This window comes from Chiloscyllium plagiosum, unplaced genomic scaffold (assembly GCF_037043375.1).
Source record: "Chiloscyllium plagiosum isolate Xiang-an unplaced genomic scaffold, Cpla_swu_hap1 HiC_scaffold_24, whole genome shotgun sequence".
Classification (NCBI taxonomy): domain Eukaryota; kingdom Metazoa; phylum Chordata; class Chondrichthyes; order Orectolobiformes; family Hemiscylliidae; genus Chiloscyllium; species Chiloscyllium plagiosum.
In genome coordinates, this window is record NW_028270162.1 from 45,505,916 (window position 1) to 45,528,496 (window position 22,581).

At 41.7% G+C, this 22,581-nt stretch overlaps 1 protein-coding gene across 2 annotated transcripts in view; it reads right to left on the bottom strand.

The window, feature by feature from the left end:
* Positions 1 to 838: 838 nt before the first annotated feature.
* kremen1 (kringle containing transmembrane protein 1) overlaps positions 839 to 22,581 on the bottom strand; it is a 214,769-nt gene continuing 193,026 nt past the window's right edge. Inside the window, exons 9-10 of one of the 2 annotated variants that reach the window (XM_088000116.1) lie at positions 14,784 to 14,917; positions 839 to 1,351 (exon numbers count right to left, since the gene is read on the bottom strand). In XM_088000116.1, coding sequence (XP_087856242.1) covers positions 1,320 to 1,351; positions 14,784 to 14,917 — 166 coding nt within the window. In that variant the 3' untranslated portion in view covers positions 839 to 1,319. The remainder of the gene's footprint in view (positions 1,352 to 14,783; positions 14,918 to 22,581) is intronic. The other variant, XM_088000118.1, reaches the window with a different exon arrangement.

The following is a 22,581-nucleotide window of genomic DNA, read 5'->3' on the forward strand; positions in this document are numbered from 1 at the left end:
TTGCATGTGAGAAGCAGAATTTTATCTTTAACACCTGCACATGTTTAAAAGAAATATTATCACTTGAAAAGAAGTCAAATGAAAAGAAGAACAACCCTTGAAAAAATGTCCATATTAGCACGCCCCTGCTGCCTTATGTGGTTTAACATTGTACTGATGAGCCAACAAACACCCATATCTGAAGCTATGCTGCCATGGGGGATGGTACTCTCTTCTTTGAACCAAAAAAGATCATAAAGACATGGTAGTCAATTAATAAAGTGAGATTCCTACATTGTAGGTATTTGAGGAACTTGATAACATCATATATGATTGCTGACATCTCTTTCTCAACACGAGTAATTGTGCTTTGATTTCATTAAAGTATTCATAGCACATTCTGCAGGCGTCTGCACACTGTCTTCATGATATGAGATAACACCACCCTTTACTCCTGTAGTGAGGCATCAGAAGCTAAAATCAATCTTTTCTTGGGTCACAGTGGGTCAAAGCAGCATCACTAGTCAGTACTGTCTTCACTCTGGTTTATGACATAACAGAGACTACTCCCAATCAATTCTATCTTTGAGCAGTACACCAATTGATACAATGCACCAAATGTATTTACTATGTATAGAGCATAGAGTCACACAGCATGGAAACAGATCCTTTGGTCCAACTTGTCCATGCCCTATCAATTTTCCCAAACTAAATTAGTCCCACTTGTCTGTGTTTGGCCCATATTCCTCTAAACCTTTCCTATTCATGTACGTGTCCAAATATCTTTTAAATGCTGCAACTGTATCTGCATCTACCATTTCCTTTGGCAAAATCAAAAATCACACGACTCCAGTTATAGTCCAAAAGGTTTATTTGAAATCACAAGCTTTCGGAGCACTGCTCCTTCATCATGTGCAGTGAGAGGGGGCACACCGACACAGAGTTTATATGCAGAGAGATCAAGGGATCATACAAATGGTGTGAGTGATGTGAACAAACTTAAAATGGCTGATGGAGTACTCTGTTAGAAAAGAGATGCAAGTTTCAATTGATTAAGATGTAAATCCCTCTGGCAATTCATTCAACATAGGAACCATCCCTTTGTCTGAAAACATTGTCCCTTTTTATCCTTCTGTTCTCACCTGCCTTCTAGCTTTGAACTCCCAGAATAATATACAACTATCCTTATGAATGTTGTAAGTTTTGTTTTATCCTCTGGTCTCCATGTTTTCAAAATCCCCTCAACCTTCTCCTGTGTTGGAAGGGTGCCTTCCTATTTGGTGACCCAAATACGTTACACTTGAATGAACCAAAGAACTGCTGATGCTGGAGATCTGAAATTATTGATGAAGCTCAGCAAGTCTGCCAACATCTGTGGGGAGAAAGCAAAGTTAACGTTTCGAGTCCGGTGACCCTGAGTTCCAGTTGCCTGCCACTTCAAAACGCTACCGTGTGCTCATGCCAATATTTCTGTCGCGGGTCTGCTATAGTGCTCTGGCAAAGCTCAGCATAAGCTTGAAGAACAACATCTCATTTTCCACTTGAGAACCCTGCAGCCATTAGAACTCAATATGGAGTTGAATAACTTTAGAGCCTGAGTTCATCCTTCCATGTTTCTTTACCCCCTTGCCCCACCCCACACAGTGATTCTGTCATGACAAGGGTTGTTTTCAGGACAGTCTACACTCCTGCTCTGAGCTCTTATTATTTCTTATTCAGCTTCTTGTGTGTCCAGGCCTACTATCAATAATCCTTCAGCCCTGCTACTGTCATCATCCATGTGTTGTTTCTGTTGCTCTGTGACAGAGTCCAAGTCTTGACTGCCCTGCTCGATAACACCAATTTCTGTTTCCACATCAGTCATGCTCATTTGAAGACTTGCAGACTCCTGAACTAGCTTTGGACCTACCATGATCTTACAATGGAGCAAGGCTTCAATGTGGAGTGATACTGTTTCCTCTACTCCTGCAGGCTGTCTGGGTGTAAGCAACCATCCCCCTGGTATAACGTGCTGAGTGGCAATAGGGTTATTTAAATGATTGGTAGCTATCACGGTAATTCTGGCATTTAAATTGCTGACTCTGAGGCTGTGAAATTGATGTGGCCTGGATTTTACTGTGACCCCGCCTGGCCTGGATTTTACTGTGACCCCGCCAACTCAGGGAAAAGAACTCTTTTGCAATCTATAACTATCCCTCTGCCATTTCCATGGTTCTGGTCTCTTTGCAGGCCCCCTTTCCATGTCGGATTGTGATCTCTACTCAAAACCCAGGCCTGGATTCTCTTGTTCTTTCAGCTCCCAAAAATATGTCCTCAAGGCTCGTTATTTAAATTTGTGCAGTACCCGCGAGTGACAAGAGAGTTACTTTAATTTGAGAAAGTAATCTGCAAAAATCTGACTTGGCAATTGTTTCCTTTCATGGATTGTAAACCATAGTGCATGATCTGACTTAGCCATTCCATAACATGAGTTTACAAACTCAATTCTTGTTAGCTTTGTCAACCTAGTTGAATCCCTGATTTCCACAATGTTCATCCCTGCTTTCTCCATAAGACATAGGAACAGAAATTAGGCCCATTTGGCCCATCGAGAATGCTCTGCCAGTCGATCATGGCTGATAGGTTTTTCAACCCATTCTCCTGCTTTCTCCCATAACCTTTGATCCCCTTCACAATCAATAACCTATCTATGTCCATCTTAAATACACTCAATGACCTGGCCTCCACAGCCTTCTGTGGCCGTGAATTCCGTAGATTCACCACTCTCTGGCTGCAGAAGCTTCTCCTTATCTCTGTTCTAAAGGGTCCCTTTTGGGCGGCATGGTGGCACAGTGGTTAGCACTGTTGCCTCACAGTGCCAGAGACCTGGGTTCAATTCCTGCCTCAGGCAACTGTGTATGTGGAGTTTGCACATTCTCCCTGTGTCTGCATGGGTGCTCCGGTTTCCTCCCACAGTCCAAAAATGTGCAGGTTAGGTGAATTGGCTAAATTGCCCATAGTGTTAGGGGAATGGGTCTGGGTGGGTTGCTCTTTGGAGGGTCGGAGTGGACTTGTTGGGCCGAAGGGCCTGTTTCCATACTGTAAGTAATCTAATCTTTACTCTCATGCTGTGCCCTCAGGTCCTAGTCTCTCTTACCAATGGAAACATCTTCCCACACTGTCCGGGCCATTCAATACTCTGTAAGTTTCAATCAGATCCCCCCTCATCCTTCTAAACTCCATCGAGTATAGACCTAAAGTCCTCAAACGTTCGTAATATGTTAAGCAATGGCTGATTAGAATCAATGATTTCCTCACAAAAACACTCTGAATCCTCATTTTATTTTATCCTCACAGTTTGTTCATTTCAATGACTTCCTACAAAGGCTCTGCGAACTCTTTCCACTTGGTAGGTCCCAATACCACAACTCCCTCAGACAGCTTCAGAATGCTAATGTCGCAAAGTGTCAAGCCTCTTTCACAATCCCAACGTACAGGCACAGAATCACTTCTATTCCTGGCACTATAGCTTTTCACACTCTCGTTTGATGTCTTTTTACAGATTTTAGTAAAACCAAGCCGAAAATCTTTGGAGATTTGCTGAATGCCTTCAGAGCTGAGAAAAGAGAATTAATCATGACAGGGTCAGTCTTAAATTTCTGGTCCAGGGTTCCTGACTTTACCAGTTTGGTTGCCCTCTTGTTCCTAATAGTGAATTAAAACTCATGTCTTAACCATCTAGTCAAATGTGTTGTCTCAGACCGGGGAGGCTGTCAGAATATGTTCACCCTTTTTGTGCTTGGCACTAAACAGAGAGGATGGTCACCATCTACCACTCTGCACCGGTAATGGGAAGGAATGCTACCCATATTACGATTAATACCATAATAATAATGCAATGTATGAAACACAATACAACATCTGAAACTTCAGCAAATGTTTTGATTCATTCATGGGATGAGGGCATCGCTGGCTAGACCAGCATTAATTACCAATCCCTAATGGCCCAGAGGACAATTGAGAGTCAATCACATTGCTGTGGATTTGGAGTCACGTTTCGGCCAGAACAAGTAAGGATGAAGGGGGATCTGATTGAAACTTAAGAGTACTGAATGGACTGGGCAGAGTGGGAAGATGTTTCCATTGGTACAAGAGACTAGGACCTGAGGTCACAGCCTTAGAGTAAAGGGAAGACCCTTTAGAATGGAGATAAGGAGGAACTTCTATAGCCAGGGAATGGTTAATCTATGGAATTCACTGCACAGAAGGCTACTTAAGATGGACATAGATAGGTTCTTGATTGTGAAGTTTCCTTCCTTAAAAGAGGTTAGTAAAGCAGATGGGTTTTTTCCCAAAAATTAGCAATGGATTCGTAATCGTTGTTATAATTCCAGATTTTGATTTTTTATTGAAGTCAAATTCCACCATCTGTTGTGACAGGAATTGAAGCCAGTTCCCCAGAATGTTTGATTAACAGTCCAGTGACAGTATTACCAGGCCATCACCTCCCCCTCTCTGGTCTTTGAAAGAATCATGATGAGCTGTGTTTTTGGATGAATGCTAATAATACAGTCAAGACAGATAGCTGTCTCTTCAGGTTTTAAAAGTGACGGCTGAGCTCCCGGTTGCAAAGGTACTGTATTTGGTGGCAATGTCAACATTTCACTCAAATATAGGACACCAGCTAATGTTACACAACAGCTAAATATTATTCAAAATAAATCATGTGTGTTCAGCTGAGAAAATGACTGTGGCATCAAAGGAACAATAAACCACGGCAGGATACATTATGAATGCACATGACTGATTGCAATCCATCCATCGGAAACATTTAGCAGGAATTGTGCTTCACAATGCCTGAAGGCACAGCATTGATGGGAACAGGAAGTCATGGATCGCATTCGTTCCACCCTTCTGCTAACTCAAATTTCCATTATTTCGCTGCTTGCTTCACCCAAAGTCCTCTTTCACACACACTCACCTCGCTGACTGACTGCATTTCTTGACAGCTCATCCCAGCCCAGCCTCCATAACAGACACAAGCTCCTGATACCACCTGAGTTTGATGGCAATTGTGCCTGATTAAAGTTTCCATGTTTAGTTTGAAGATTATGCGTTCTACATCGCCATTCATTATCAGGCAAATCAGAGCAGGACTTATACACTTAATGGCAAAGTCCTGGGGAATGTTGCTGAACAAAGGGATCTTGGAGTGTAGATTCATAGCTCCTTGAAAGTGGAGTCGCAGGTAGATAGGATTGTGAAGAAGGTGTTTGGTATGCTTTCGTTTATTGGTCAGAGTATTGAGTACAGGAGTTGGGAGGTCATATTGCGGCTGTTGTTTAGGCCTCTTTTGGAATATTGCATGCAACTCTGGTCTCCTTCCTATCGGAAAGATGTTGTGAAATGTGAAAGGGTTCAGAAAAGATTTACAAGGATGTTGCTAGGGTTGGAGGGTTTGAGGTATAGGGAGAGGTTGAATAGGCTGGGGCTGTTTTCTCTGGAGCGTCAGAGGCTGAGGGGTGACCTTATAGAGGTTTATAAAATCATGAGGGGCATGGACATGGTAAATAGACAAAGTCTTTTCCCTGGGGTTGGGGAGTCCAGAACTAGAGGGCATAGATTTAGGGTGAGAGGGGATAGATTTAAAAGGGACCTAAGGGGCAATGTTTTCACACAGAGGGTAGTGCGTATATTAATGAGCTGCCAGAGGAAGTGGTGAAGGCTGGTACAATTGCAACATCTAAAAGGCATCTGGATGCGTATATGAACAGGAAGGATGTAGAGGGATATGGGCCAAATGCTGCCAAATCGAACTAGATTAGGTTAGGATATCTGGTCAGCACGGACGAGTTGGACCGAAGGGTCTGTTTCCGTGCTGTACATCACTACGACTCTATGACTCTAACAGAACCCAGTAACTGACTGAGTTACTGATTCCAAATTCTCTGATTGTGGTCTCGCAGTGTTAAAGTCTCGACAACGCCTGAGTAACAATGTTGGAAGCTTGCATTAAAATATTTATTGGATCCTTGTCTGTCACTGACAGTTGCCTTTTGCACCTCCTGAACTCCATGTGTTAAAATATTAGCTGGCAAGTAAGCAGTCCTCAGGGCAAGCAAGCTGTCTGCCTTACTTTGATATTCCACAGCTCTTCCATACACAAACCCATATCATACACATAAGTGACCACAGACGATCTTAAAAGGGGCACCTGACGGACATTATTGATAAAGATAATCAAAGGTTTCATAAGTTGCATAAGGGTATGGTACTGATTTGCTCTCACCCTGAGCTGTCAGTATTTGCCCAATATATTTTTATATGGGGTTCTGTCCTTCTTAGGTAATAGAGTGGGTGGGAAGATAAGGTATCATTAGTTTTAGAGCCCCGACAATCTCCTATTGTATTTGTGTGTCACGACTACTGCTGCATCCATCAGAATAAGATCTCGTGTAGAGACATTCCATAGCCATCCTTGTTGGAGTCATAGAGGCACAGAGATGTACAGCACGGAAACAGACCCCTCAGTCCAACTCATCCATGCCAAACAGATATCCCAACCTTATCTAGTCCCATTTACCAGCTCTTGGCCCATATCTGTCCAAACCTTTCCTATTCATATACACATCCAGATATCTTTTGGAAGTTGTAATTGTACCAGCCTCCAGCGCCTCCTCTGGCAGCTCATTCCATACACACCCCACCGTCTGCGTGAAAAAGTTGCCTCTCAGATCGCTTTTAAATTTTTCCCCCTCACCCTAAACCTATGCCCCCACTGAGTCCCTCACATCCCACTGTATGGAGGAGCATGTTAATCTAGACAAGGGCTACCCCTGCGACCATGGCTGATGACTCAATTACATAACCCCCTGACTGAGGCAGACCATTGATACAGTGCAGCCTGTTCTTCCACCAGGACCGTGGTGGAGCAGACACTAGGTCTGCCGAAGATGAATTTCCGATGCTTGGATTTGTCTGGGGGTGCAGGGCATTCTAGTTCAGTTCATTCAGAGTGTGCTGCTTAACTCTAACAAGCTGTGTCTGCACAATTGGAGCAGGCAAAGAGGGGATGTGATGGACACTGGGTCCAATCCAAAGGAAGATGAGGACATTAAGCATGGGTGAACGTCACCATCTGCATGATATCGCACTGCTGTGTCAGGCCTAATTGACAGCCGGTTTCAGTAAATGGGCTCTGGGTGCAGTGTACTCAACGACTGTAAATTTGCCCTGACGAAGGGCTTTTGACTGAAACAGTGATTTTCCTGCTCATCGGATGCTGCCTGACCTGCTGTGCATTTCCAGCACCACTCTAATCTTGTCTGTAAGTTTGTCGTCAACCGAAAGGAGAACAGTCCCTGCTTGCTCCCAGAAACAAATGCAGCTTTTCATTGTTTGTTTTTGCTTCACTGAATAGAAGTAAAGGTTTTGAATTATTTAAATACCTTCCAGGATGTCATTGTCCCACATCGAACAATAAGATGTTAGACTACACTGGGCACTGAGAAAAGAGTTGCATTCCCTTAGACAGTGTTCTCAGATGGGGTAAGGCAAAGTAGGGATCACCTGTGTAGCTTGGTCCTTGAATAGAAATATATTGAAAATCAATGTATTGCAATAAGGTGTCAGCAGCACTACCTACATGCCCTCAGAAGAATTTGATTTTGGTGTCTCTCCCATTTTGTGCAGATTGAAGGGAACCTGCTGGCCTGAAATGCTTACACTGTGGCATGATGGGCTTTCCAAATGGCGTCAGAGCCAGGAGTGTAGGGAGGTCTCAGCAGTGGTGAGAGCAAAGAGACAACACGAAGTACCAGTGGGGCGCGGCACACAGGTAATAAGGCTCGTTTCAGAAATTAGTACGAGCAATCTCATGGAGCTCACAGAGAGAGAAACCTTCCATGAAACCCATCAATTCTTTCTGGTAGAATTCGGATCAGAGGGTGAATTGAAAAGCACTCAGCAAAAGATTTTTCAGAAAATGAGAAATGATTTACTTTAAATATTTAGGCTTTAGTTTCCTTAATGTGGAAATCTTTGGAAGTGTTCTTAACCTCCGGTCAATTGGTGGAGCAACTACATGCACATCTACATTGTGGCTATCAATCCTCCACTGAAGCTGTGGTGGAGATCTTGTGGGTGGATGTCAGCTCGGTTAAGGTTGAGGACTAGAATTTGGAATTCAGTGGAGTGCCTGACGTAATTTTATCCTTAGCTTTTTTTTATGAAGTTCTTTCAGTTGTGGTAAGCAATAAAACTAGGTTTTACCATTCCAATTCAGACATTGCCTAGAGAACAGTAAAGAAAGATTTACCACAGGAAATGAAAACTTGCTGGTCATAGCTCCCCAAGAGGGTCAGGGGAGGGTGTTATGTTATATTTATTTTTATAGTAGTGACTTTTTATAAGTGAAAAAAGTCTATTTTCTTTAGACAGTGACATCAGCACTCATACTGGTTAAACACAAGCCAGAACCTCCTCCACATTGACTATGCATGAAACCAAAAGTGTCAACTGTGGTTCTTCTCTGGTTTATGAATCAAGAGGTTGTGAGCTCAATGGGGAGGCAATGGCCTAGTGGTTTTATCACTGGTCGGTTAATCCTATGCCCCAGGTAATGTTCAGGGGACCCAGGTTTGAATCCCCCTGTGGCAGATGGTGGAATCTGAATTCAATAAATTTCAGGAATTAGGAGTCTAATGATAGCCATGGATCAATTGTTGGTAAAAACCCACTGGTTCACTAATGTTGTTTAGGGAAGGTAACTGTCATCCTTTGTCTGGCCTACATGTGACTCCAGACCCACAGCAATGTGGATGACTCTGGATAATTACGGATAGGCAATGAATGCCTAGCCAGTGATCCCCTCATCCTGTGACTGAATTAAAAACATCTTGCTCCAGGAATGGGTTGACCTGTTTTAACATTGTACTTTTATCAGTCTGAATCACATTCAAACTGTGTTCGAGCACAGATGGGCCACGTTCCAACTCTCTCCTCCTTTATCGCAGAAACCCCTCATTGTTTTACACTCAAGTGTCTTGAGAATAGCATGTATATTGAACAAAGAATCCTTTATGACTGTACTTGACTTTCTGTTGCACTCTAGCCCATAAACACGGCATTGAATAGTCCGGGAGAAGAGTTTCTCTTCAAAAATCAAATGCTGATTAATAGTGCGCACAAGTTAAAGGAAAATTCACCAACCTCAAAGTGAAGAGGCTTGCTCAAAGGGGTCATATGTCAAGGAGTCAGTGCAATAATGCCCTACAACCAGCAAGAAATTCTCTCCAATGGAACTCTCTGTTTTCAGGGCAAGCTGGGGAAAGTCTGGTCTTTGCACTGATCCCAGTTGATATGGTTATTTGATTCTTTTCTTTCCTACTCCAAAGCTGCATGTCTATCAGTACCACCCAGTTATTTATACAAGCATCCATTATTCAAATGAACTTTGACAGCGCTTGTTGGCAGCTGATTTGATGACAGTGCAGGTATCCACCATAACTCACACTATATCACAGAAAGGAATGAGAACGCTTCTCTATGTTCCTCTTCCAGAACTAATTATAGACCTTAACTGAGATAAGTCTGTAAAGCAGGACTAGAGAAAGGCTGAAATCTCTAAAAAAGCAATCGCATGTCATTAATGGCACCAAATGACAGAGACCAACATGAAGAATGCAATGATTGCTGCTTCCTGAATTACTTGTGAGTCTCTATGAAGTATATTTAAGGCTCAGATAGACAGACTTTTAACCAGGAAGGGAACCAGAGATTTTGGGGAAAAGGCAAGGAAGCGGAGATGAGGATTATCAAATCATCTAAGGTCTCATTGAACACAGGACAGATGGGCTGAATGGTCTACTTCCGTTCATGTGCATTGGCTGCCACGTCCAATCCAAGTTGCATTTGTAATACCGTAAACCCTGAGACAGAAAATAAACAGGGGTTCATGTCCTCATATCACCATAGTGATGATTAAGTAATTAGAATATAGAACAGTGCAGCACAGGACTGGACCCTTCCACCCATGATGTTGTGCTGAACATGACACCAATTTTAACTAATCCCATCTGCCTGCCCTTGGTACATACCCCTCCATTCCTTGCGTATTCATGTGCTTATCTAAATGTCCTTAAACACCCCTTTGGTATCTGTCTCCACCACCATCCCTGGCAGTGCATCTCAGGTTCCTACCACTCTCTGTGTAAAACATGTGCCCCTCAATCTCCTTCTCTCACTTTAAATGTATGCCTCTATTTTCAGACATTTCAACTCCAACCGAGTTAGAACAACAATTGAAGACCGTATGCTAAAAATAACTAAAGCCTCGCTCATCACTTTCCATCTGCTGGATGACTATGCTCTTCTCTAATGAGGGGGAGGGAGGGAGAACAAATTAGTGGAATTCCTGGAAGATAAACTAACAATTTCATTCAGCCATTGCTGTAATTGGAGACAGTTTGAGCACAGGGATTTGGGAATATGTGTGAGGAATCTTGGACAGATGCAATATGTTAATTGATTAGCAAATGGAAACGCCACTGGGTTGAACTAAAATAAGGGTGAGGTCAGGGGTTGTGTGCCCAAGGAAACAAAAGCAAACTACTCTTTTCCAGGTCTATCCATCTACATGTTTCAACTACAGTGTGTATGACAAGAAATGGTAAACATTTCCCCCTACCACAAACATCAATGTGCGGGAAGGCTGTTGTTGCAAGACCCTATTTATTCCGACCATAAACTGGCACTGATTCCATGATTCCACAGAAATAACCCTCCAGAAATCAAGGCATCATTGTAAGGCTCCACACGCCTGTCTATTCAATGGAGCTTTTATGCTCAATGCTCAACCACTTAATTCTCTGGCTTTTACCCTTCTATCATATAACGCAGCCCTGGTTTTCTTTTTAGAAAGGTCAATTGAAATAGCTTCTTCACAAACACAACCCTGCACCACAGTTTTCAAACCATGATTTTGTATGCTTCCAACTTCATTCGTTCAAAATTCATCCACTCAAGGAGGTTACATTCTGCCACATTTATGGTTTTGTTTCTGTGTGAAATTCCTTCATTTGACTAAAAGGTGTTTCATTTCAATACATGAGCAACAGCCAGATGAATTCCATTCCAAGATGATAATCCACTTGCTACTTATATCATACAGTGTAAGTTCGACTGGTAGAATCCCTACAGTGTGGAAGCAGGCCATTCAGCCCATTGAGTCCCCACCAGTCCTCCAAAGAGCATCCCACCCTATCCCCTATGATGCTGATTTTCTCATGGCTAACCCACCTGATCCAGCTTGGATATTATGGGCAATTTAACATGGCCAATCCACCTAACCTGCACTGTGGGGGGAAACCAGAGCACCCAGACGGAAACCACACAGACACGAGGAGAACATGCAAAATCACACAGACAGTCACCCGAGGTTGGAATCGAACCCGGTTCATAGTGCTTTGAAGGAGCACTGTTAACCACTGAGCCACCTTGAGTATAGCTCAAGTTAAGACAGAGGAGGTATTATGAGCAGAGTTTATTTAGGTTTTATTTCATTTGATTTGATTTGATTTATTGTAATCACATGTGCCTAAGTACAATGAAAAGCTTTGTTTGTGAGCACTACAGGCAGATCATAGTAAGCAAGGACATATAGAGCATAGGGGTGCACAGACAGAGTGAGGCATAGAGATTAATTTAGGTTTAAAAGTATGGGACAGTTACAAGAAATCTTAGATTGAAATCTGCTGGCAAAGAGTTGCCTGGTGTAGATGCTATCAAATGGGTAAAAGTGGGGTACTTTTGGGGAAACTGGCCTGTGCAAAACTCTGGAGCAGTTTTAATGACATTCAGTCAGCGGAATTAATTTCTGAGGTGAAAGGCTTGTTTGATGAGGAGAAATTGAGCAGTTTAGGCCTATTCTTGCTAGAGTTTAGAAAAGTGAGACGAGACCTAATTGAGGTATATAAGACGTAAAGGGATATTGACAAAGCAGTCGTTGTTACCCCTTGTCAGATAACCTCAAATAAGAAGGCATAGCTTTAGGCTAAAGGATGGCAGATTTAAACCAGGATTGAGGAGAATTACTCCTCTCAAAGGGTCAAGAACCTGGGGAATTCATTTCCCCAGAGTGCAGTGGATAATAGTACACAGAATGAACTTAGGGAGGAGATAGACTGATTTTTAATCAGTAAGAGGTTAAGAAGTTATGGGAAGCAGGAAGGAAATGGAGTTGAGGCTGAAATGAGATCTGCCATGATGGTATTAAATGGTGGAGCAGGCTCAAGGGGATGAATTTCCTACTCCTGTTCCTAGTTCTTGTGTTTTTATGTTCTTATACTCATGGGATTGGGTGGAAGGCCAACTTTTCACCACATCTGATATTACTTTTCCTTCAGTTCTCAGGAAAAACAGACTGGGTGTTAAAAAAAAGTATTCCATCTAATCCTATCAATTTCCCTAATGGGCAGAATACATAAATTGTCTTTAATATTTGGGTGAGTGGATAATAAATCCATGGGCCAGGCCATTTTATTGAGTCATTCAAATGTAGATAGATTTCTTTCACAAAGTAACAATTTGGGATAAAGGGCCTGAATAATTTTCATGTCAGATTATTTTTAGCTCTTTTCTAGACTTAATGATAAAGATCTATCATAACGATTAGTCAGCAACTTGCTCATCATTGTATCATGTGATTCCTGAGATAGCGCAAGGTGATCTAGATGAACATGAGTCTTTTCCAAATATACACGTAGGTTATCTGCAAAGAGTTACAAGTCTTGGCATCAAGTCTTACATTTCTCAACAAATGTTTTTGCATAAGACAAAAGATTGCACAACATTTTAACAATGTTTAATTTTTAACATTTGTGGGTTTTGATTAGGGAGCCCATGTTATCTCAACATATTTTCCTCATTGGCAATCTTTCCCCAGGCTTGTTCAGTTAGACACATTCCCAGCTCTGAATTGGAAGAGTTGAAGCACATTCCTGATGCTGTATTGTTGATCCCGTGCAGCAGTGAGATAGTGAGAGATTTCACATGAGATTTTAAACAGAGGCCCTGCCTGTCTAGGCTGTTCCACAGTCCTGAGCAACACAACAAAAAATTTAGCTGGGAAAGCAGGCCTGGCCCTTTTTGTTGTGCATTCTTACTTTCACTGCTTTTAGCTTTAGTCCGGTAGGTGTCCTATTCTCACTTGTCAAAGCATCACAGGTTCGTTTAAAAAAAATAGCAACCTCATTTCACTTATGGAGCCAAACTGAAGTTGCTTAGGAATAAAATCTTCAGTTCTGAAGAAGTCATATTGGATATGGTGCATTAACTCTGTTTCTCCCTCTGCAATTGCTGTCGGAATTGTCATTCTTTGACAGAAGTTTATTTCAGCTATCCACAATATTTTGCTTTTGATTATGAAAGTGGTTTAGCCCTTCTTCTTCTTCTTCTTTTGAGTTGGCTACGCTGATGTCACCCAGAAAGCATTGTGAGAAGCCAAAACCATTTTTGTCTACCATTGCTAACCTGCAGTGTCAATATACAATACAATATACATTTAGGGTGGTACAGTGGTTAGCACTGCTGCTTCATAGTACCAGAGTCCTAGGTTTGATTCCAGCCTCGGGTGACTATCTGTGTGGAGTTTGCACATTCGCCCCGTGTCTGTGTGGTTTTCCTCCGGGTGCTCCAGTTTCCTCCCACGTTCCAAAGATGTGCTGGTCAGGTGAATTGGCCATGTTAAATTGCCCATAGTGTTAGGTGCATTAGTCAGAGGGAAATGTGTCTGGGTGGGTTACTCTTTGGAGGGTCGGTGTGGACTGGTTGGGCCAAAGAGCCTGTTTCCATACTGTAAGTAATCTAATCTACCTTTAAGCTTTGGGCTATTGACAAAGCAATTAATTCATTTAGACAATTTTGTAAAATTTATTGTGAACATTAACTTGATACAATTAGTTGACTAAATTAATAGCCAGGTTTCAGCCACCAGCAAGGACTACATAGGCTGGAGTTGTTTTCCTTAGAGCAGAGAAGGTTAAAGGGGGACGTGATTGAGCTTCACAAAATTATGAGGGGCGCATACACCATCAACAGAAATAAACTTCTAACAACATCCAAAACAGAAATTGCTGGCAAAGCCCTGGCAGCACCTTTGGAGAGAAAGCAAACCCTTCTTCAGTGGATCTGAAAGCTTAACTCTGCTTTCTTTCTGATTGCCAGTATCTGTAGTTCTTTGGGGGTTTTTTTAGGAATAAATCTTCAGTAGAGGTGTCAATTACCAGGGAACATAGATTTAAGGCACAGGAAGGAGATTTAGATGAGATTTGAGCAGAATATTTATCTCCCAGAGGGTTAGGGTTGCTGGAACGCTCTGCCTGAAAGGGTAGCAGAAGCGGGAACCATCATGAAATTGCTAGAGTTAGAAGGTTTTTGGTCAAAAATATGGAAATGGGATTTGAGTAGATAGGCACATCATGACTGGTACAGATGTGATGGGCCAAATGGGCCACACAATGTGGCCATTTGAATTTATGAATTCTCATGGCATCAGGTAAAATATAGGCAAAGAAAGCTTTATCTAATAACCAGGTACCACATTGTCGATGATCAGTGCTCTCCTACATTGCCCAACACTTGGAGGAAGCACTGAAGGTGGCAAAGGCACCGAATATACTATGGTGGGGCACTTCAATGTCCACTACCAAGAATGACTGGGTAATATTTCCACTTATGGAGTTCTAAAGGACATAGCTGCTCAACTGGGTCTGCAGTAGGTGGTAAGGGAACGAAGGAGGAAAAAGCAGACTCGACCTCAACCTTACCAATTTGCCAGCTGCAGATGCATCTGTCCATGACAGTATCGATAAGAGGGATCACCGCACAGTCCTTGTGGAGACGGAGTCCTGCCTTCATAGTGACAAAACCATCCATCATGTTGTGTGGCACTATCACCATGCTAAATGGAATAGAGTTTAAATGAATCTAGCAACTCAAAACTGGGCATCCATGAGGCTCAATTATACTCCAGCTCAATCTGTAACCTGATAAGCCAGTATATTCCTAACTTAACCATCACCATTGAACCAGGGAATCAACCCTGATTCAATGGAGAGTGCAGGAAGTCATGCCAGGAGCAGCGCCAGGCATATCCAAAAATGAGGTGTCAACCTGGTGACGCTACCAAACAAAACTATTTGTGTGCCAAACGGCATAAACAGCAAGTGATAGACAAAGCTAAGTGATTCCTGGTCCAGATTTATGCTCAGCAGTCCTGCCAGATCCAGTCATGAATAGTGGCGGACAATTCAACATTTATACTTAGAGGGAAATCAGGAGGGCAAAACGGAGACATGACATAGCTTTGACAATTAGGGTTAAGGAGAATCCAAAGGGATTTTATAAATACATTAAGGAAAAAAGGGTAACTAGGGAGACAATAAGGCCCCTCAAAGATCAGCAAGGACGCCTATGTGTGGAACCCGCAGGAGATGGGGGAGATACTAAACGAGTATTTTGTATCAGTTTATACTGGGGGGAAGGACATGGAAGATACAGAACATGGGGAAATAAATAACAACATCTTGAAAAAATGTATATATTACAGAGGAGGAGGTATGGGATGGATTTAATTTAGATAAACGAGAGGTGCTGCATTTTGGAAAAGTAAATCAGGGCAGGACTCCTACAGTTAATGACAAGTACCTGGACAGTGTTGCCGAACAAAGAGACCTTGGAGTACAGGTTCATACTTCCTTGAAAGGGGAGTTGCAGGTAGACGGGATAGTGAGGAAGGCCTTTGGTATGCTTGCCGTTATTGGTTAGTGCATTGAGTACAGGAGCTGGGAGGTCATGTTGCGGCTGTACAGGATATTGATTAGGCCAGTTTTGGAATATTGTGTGCAATTCTGGTCTCCCTACTATAGGAAAGATGTCGTGAAACTTGAAAGGGTTCAGAAAAAATTTACAAGGATGTTGCCAGGGTGGAGAATCTGAGCTACAGGGAGAGGCTGAACAGGCTGGGGCTGTTTTTCCTGGAGTGTCAGTGGCTGAGGGGTGACCTTATAGAGGTTTATAAAATCATGAGGGGCATGGATAGTATAAATAGACAAGTTCTTTACCCTGGGGTTGGGGGGGGGGGGGGGGAGTGGAGTCCAGAACTAGAGAGCATAGGATTAGGGTGAGAGGGAAAAGATTTAAAAGGGACCTAAGACGCAACTTTTTCACACAGAGGGTCGCATGTGTACGGAATGTGTTACCAGAGGAAATGGTTGAGGCTGGTATAATTACAACATTTAAAAGGCATCAAGATGGATATATGAATTGGAAGGGTTTAGAGGGATATGGGCCAAATGTTGGCAAATAGGACTAGACTAGGTTAGGATATCTGGTCAGCACGGACAAGTTGGACCGAAGGGTCTGTTTTCGTGCTGTACATCTCTATGACTCTATGACTCTATAACTCACTGGAGGAGGAGGCTGCACAATTATCACCATTCTGAATCATGGGGCACCCCAGGACGTCAGTGTAAAAGATAAAGCTGAAGCATTTCCAACAATATTCACCAGAAATACAGGTGCCATCTCCAACAAGAGAGAATCTAATCATCCTCCATAGACATTCAATAGCATCACCATCACTGAATTGCCCACTACCAATATCTGAGGGGTTACAATTGACCAGAAACGGAACTGGATGTGCATACAAATACTGTGGCAATTAGAACAGGTTACAGACCAGGAAACCTGCAACGTGTGGCCCAACTCCTGACTCCCCAAAACCTGGATGAGTGCAGCTCCAACAACACTCAAGAAGGTTGACACCATTCAGGATATAGTGTCCATAAACCTTCACTCCCTTTAGCACCAACATTCAATTGTAGCAGTGTGTACTATTTAAAAGATGCGCAGCAGAAATCCTACAAGGCTTCTAGATAGCACCTTCCAAACTCATGACCATTACCATATATAAGGTTCAGGACAGCTAATACATGGGAATACCTTCACCTGCAAGTTTCCCTCTGAGCCAGTCACTATCTGGACTTGGAAATCTATCGCTGTTTCTTCAGTGTAGTTGGGTCAAATTCCTGGAATTCCCACACTGTTGGCGTTATGGGTGTCCCTGCAGCACTGCAGCAGTTCAAGAAGGCAACTCACTAAAATCTCCTCAGGGACAACTCGGGATAGGCAATAAATGCTGGATCAGTCAGCAATGCCCATATCACATTAATGAATGCCAAAAATCTGTGAATGCTAGAAAAGTCCATGTCGGGGACTTTTCATGTTCCACATAGTCAGAAGTTATTGAGGACTTCCTTCAATTATTCTGAGTGGCAAAATGGCCAGCCCCCTGTCCAGACCTCTGCTACAGTCAGAGTTCTTGAGGTACAAACTTTAAGGACATAGGGTCTTAAGATTAGGAAGAAAAGAATGCCACTTCTTCCCCAAGCCTGCTTCATCATTCAAGATCTTGAAAGAACTGTTTACTGCATTAACTCCAGTTTCCTGCCTGCCATTCATAAATTTAGATTCCTAAAAAGACCTATATGATTTATCCTTGACTATGTTGCCCCAGCCTCCTCTGAAGACTTAGAAAGAGAATTTCAAACTCTCTGAGAGAAGAAATTCCTCCTTATCGCCATCATAAAAGGGGTACTATTTATTTTTAAACTGTGCTCACTGACGAGACTCCCCACAATGGGAAACATCTTCCCAGCAATGACGTCATCAAGCTCTTTTGAAATCTTATATAATACGAAATATCACCTTTCATTCTGCTAAACACCAATGAGAAAGGCTCAATTTACTCAATTTTCCCTCATAAGACAAGCTTGTCATTCCAGGAATCAACCCAATAAACCTTCTTGGAATTAAGACAATCTTTCATAAGGATAATATTAGCTAATTCAATATTTATTTTGATATTCTTTTGGATTTGATTGCTGAAGAAAAGGGGTGAGTTATTTCCTCTCAGAAAATATTCGTTGTAATTCAAATTGTCCATCTTGTTATTTTCAGAATTCATAGAATACTTCAGTTTGGAAGCAGGCCATTCAGCCCATCAAGTTAACATGAACCCTCTGAAGAGCATCCCACCCAGCCACCTCCCCCTATCCCCATCCTTGCATTTCCGATGGCCCAGCCTATGCTACAGGGCAATTTAGTATGGCCAATCCACCTAACCTGCACATCTTGGACTTTGGGAGAAAACCCACACAGACACAGGGAGCATATACAAATTCCACATAGACAGGTGCCTGGGGGTGTGGAATGGAACCCGGATCCCTTGCACTGTGAGGCAGCAGTGCTAACATCTGAGCCGCCATGTCGCCCCCATTCTTTAATCATTTCATTTTTGTAAATTTTGAGTCTACACATACTTTCCCTCCTGTCAATTCATCCAGTTGTTACCTGTTCAGTGTTGATCTGCTGCTCTCTAACTTCCAGCTAATTAGTAAAGTGTGATTAGCAGAGAGCGATGGCAAGTGTGTGGCAGGTAAACTTGACTATAATAGCAGAGAGTAACATAAAGCATGGGAATAGCAGTAGATGTTACACCCAGCTACATTTGGCCTGGCATAGAACTGTCTGCATTACACTGGGCATTGCCTCACCTATGTTTAATTGGATTCTGGAAGTCAGTGCTCACATAAGGGATGGGAGGAGAAACAAGAGAGAAAGTGGACAATGTGACTAAATCAATCAGTCTGATGTCAATGCGTAACTCTATTTCCACACCTGGTAAAACAAAGTTTAGTAGAAACTAAAAAATTTAATATTTTAAGACATGCAAATTTATTAAAACACAAATTTAATAAACTACAGTACTCTTCATAATTTAAGTCTGTAAATATTGACATCCCATACATATAGAAAAAAACAGAATAATTTACTGTACAAATTATTGCTTATACCATCTTCATATATAATTCCACTTTCTTACTGAGAATGGGAGACATGAAAATAGCTTTAAAATATTTGTTTTGTAACAGAATACATCTTTACAGCATTGATCCTGTTGTCCTTGTTGCTTTTTCCAAAGTGTGACCAGGTATAAATGAAGATAATTTCAATTTCTAAATGTTTTTGAAATATTAAAGCATTCAAAAAACACATTTCTCAACAAAATAAATTCCACATTTAGTAACCTCTTTCCAGGACAGTTCTTTCTCACAATCCCACTATAGCCCCTTAATATTTCATAGCAAGTGTATAATATTTATAGAAGATATTCTTTTAGAATTGATGACTGGCATTTTTTGTTGCAGACAGATATTAACCTATCTGGGAATTCATATTGAGGAATTAGCTTAATTTAATTTACCTATTTAAAAAAAAATACAAAGGAATTCTTTTCCCAAGAATGGGCTTCTAACTTTTTTGCCTGCATTAGCGTTGTGGCAATAATACCTATCAAGGAAGAATAGTTTTGTAAGCAGTGATTCCAAACACACTAGAGACTGCAATCCTCCCTGAAATTGTTAGTGAATGCCCACAAACATCACTCATCTTAAAGTTGTAGAGATTTTCAATGGTGAAAAAAGTACTTTTTTTTTCTGCCACATTTACTTCTGTGGACCATTTGGCCCTTTGCATCAGACCCACCATTCAATAAAATTTACTTTTTACCTTAACTTCCTGTGCTATCCCCATCTCCCTTCATTATCTTAGTACCCAAAAACCTCCTGATCAATAACCTTCCACATATTCACTGTGTTACAATATGATAAGTGCAAGCTTGCATAGGGCACTTTTTGACACAGGATTGGGTGGAGTGCATTAATTGGGTCAAAAGCTCCACAAAGTGTACAAGTGAAATGGGAACTGTTGACTATCAGGAAGCCTGCCTCTGCTAATTCCTGATGAAGAGCTTATGCTTGAAACATCGACTCTCCTGACCCTCGGATGCTGCCTTACCGGCTGTGCTTTTCCTGCACCATACCCTTTGACAATGCTAATCTATGTTTAAAGACGGTCTTGCATATTGCATTCTCACAGATTACCCTCGCCCAAAGAAAAGGTAAGAGGCAATCTGGCATGATTGTTGGGCATGTAGAAAACATCTTCATTTTATGATGTACACAATATATATATATATATTAACAGGCAACAGGCTCTTTAAATGTACAGAAAAAGAAGCTCTAAATAACTCTGAAGATGCAGAAGCTTCACCACGTATAAAATAGGACTGGAACTGACAAACTGGGCCAAATAACTGATTAAAGGAAGCACAGGTTCTGTGTTACCTGTACAAAACAGTCAAACTAAAATCCAGTATACGGATCACTATTGGATACCAATGTTTGAGCTAAAACCCGAATTGGCTTATAGATACGAGTGTGTTGAATACCAACATATACAATATAATGTTATGATCTATACAAAGTATATTATAGAGTGTGGCTTGTACACAGGTATGGCTTATACACTAGACTTCATGGAACCAGTTAATCAGCCTTATCCATCAAATCTGAAGGTTCTGGTTTGTGAAGATAGAAGCTATGACTATGGAGCTCAGAGCAGGAGCAATATAGGACTGCCCTAATGATCTGCCTTCAGTACTAGAAATAGTCATGAGGCTGGTTAGATGGGTATTGAAAGAATCATAATCAGAGAAGTCATAAAATAAAGCAAAGATAAAATGACTGCATTTAGCAGTGGTCCGGTTGATGTACTTGCCATTGAATTGGACACTAATGGTCTTAAATTCTTTTCATTTAAGAATTGCTGCACGACATTCTTGGTCAGTTACAAGTCCATCGGGAATGCTTCCCCACAACTAAATGTTTCATTTTGTTGGTGTTTATTTGTACTTGCACACATCAATGTGCGTAGTAATCACTTAATGGCAGCCAAACTGGTAAGCCTGGAGACTAGGCAGCACCATCCTCCCAACTGAGGGAAGACAAACATGGAGGCAATGGGTCCTCAGTGTGGAAAAGGCAGAGGCAGACAGCGTAAAAAAATGTCAGCTGAAGGACCTGAAATAATAATCTAATCAATAACAATTCTCTTCTGACCTCGTTTTTTTATGAGGAGAGTTATTTTATTCTAATGATTGTTCGAAATATTAAAAGAGAGATAAAAGACAGCCCCCAAAAGAGGAGATAAAACCCAATCCCACTTTAATTATCTTTACACAATTACCATGATTAAAGGCTTTTTTGACAGAAGAAAGATCGAGCTGTGCATGTGAGGACACACCATGTATGCAGGCTCATTCATGTCTAAAAGCTTGAAAAATTATCTGGCCTCAGAACTACCAAAACTAATTAAAAACCCTTCCAGAAATGTAGCCTTTGAAACATATCATTAATGTGTAATTTAAAACTGGAACCCATCAGCAATGCTGGAAATCTTGCATTGAAATATGAGAACCCCTGTATTGAACGCAGGACTTGGAGGAAGAATCCAGAAAGTTCCTTCACTCACGCTTCACAATCTGGGGCCTCAAATATTTCCACCATGACATACCTTTGTAAAGGACTGTTTCAAGGGCTGAACATTCACCAGACTCAAGGTGAGCTGGTGGTTTCTTTAAGTATACATCAATTTGTGAAAGTCAAATCAACCCTAGGAAGCAGATAGTAACAGGATCCGAAAGTATCCACATTGTGCTTCAATTTGGCTCAAAACAGTGTTGGCCCTGTTTGTACTTAACTCAATTAACGAATTTATCACACTATAGCTTTGTATTTAATATACTTTCCATGCTTGGTCTAACAATCCCTGTAGTGACTTGTAGATTTTGACACACCCTCATATATACATAGGAGTTGGAATACATGTATAAAGGAAGCTACATTCTTGATTTCAATAGCCATATGTTTCTCACACCCGATGCTATACATTTTTCACAACATCCAAACTGGATATTGTTCCATCTCAATTAGACTCTGTCCTGAGAATGATCATTCCTAAATAAAATTACCCTGCAAGGCTTTAAACCAAACTAGGTGGAGTCTGGCAAGATCCATTCTGATTAGGGATGTGCCAAAACGGCATCCCACATGGAAATCTGATTAAATGGTGGCCCTGAAACTGTATACAGAACTGCAGGCTGCAAAGGTATTCCAGCTATTGTTCTAAAAGAGATGTTTTTTAAAAAAATCTCGTCCAACTTTTAGTTTCTTCATACTAAAGATTTGGGTGGCACAGTGGCTCAGTGATCAGCATTGCTGCCTCACAGTGCCAGGGACCCAAGTTCAATTCCACTCTTGGGCGAGTGTCTGTGTGGAGTTTGCACATTCTCCCTGTGTCTGGATGTGTTTCCTCCGGGTGCACCAGTTTCCTCCCACAGTCCAAAGATGTGCAGGCCAGGTGAATTGGCCATGCTAGATTGCCCGTAGTGTTAGGTACATTAGTCAGAGGGAATTGGGTCTGGGTGGGTTACTCTTCGGAGAGTCGGTGTGGACTGGTTGAACCAAAGGGCCTGTTTCCACACTGTAGGGAATCTAATCTAATATTACTTTGGACTGAAGATAATATTTTCCTTAATCCTGTCACTACATAAACCAACAAAAGTGAGTATTTTTAGTCATTAGCAACGTTTATTTTGGCTTTTAATGTATTGTATAGATTGGCTGCTTGTGTCAGATATCTGAGTTATTTAGCCTGAGGTTT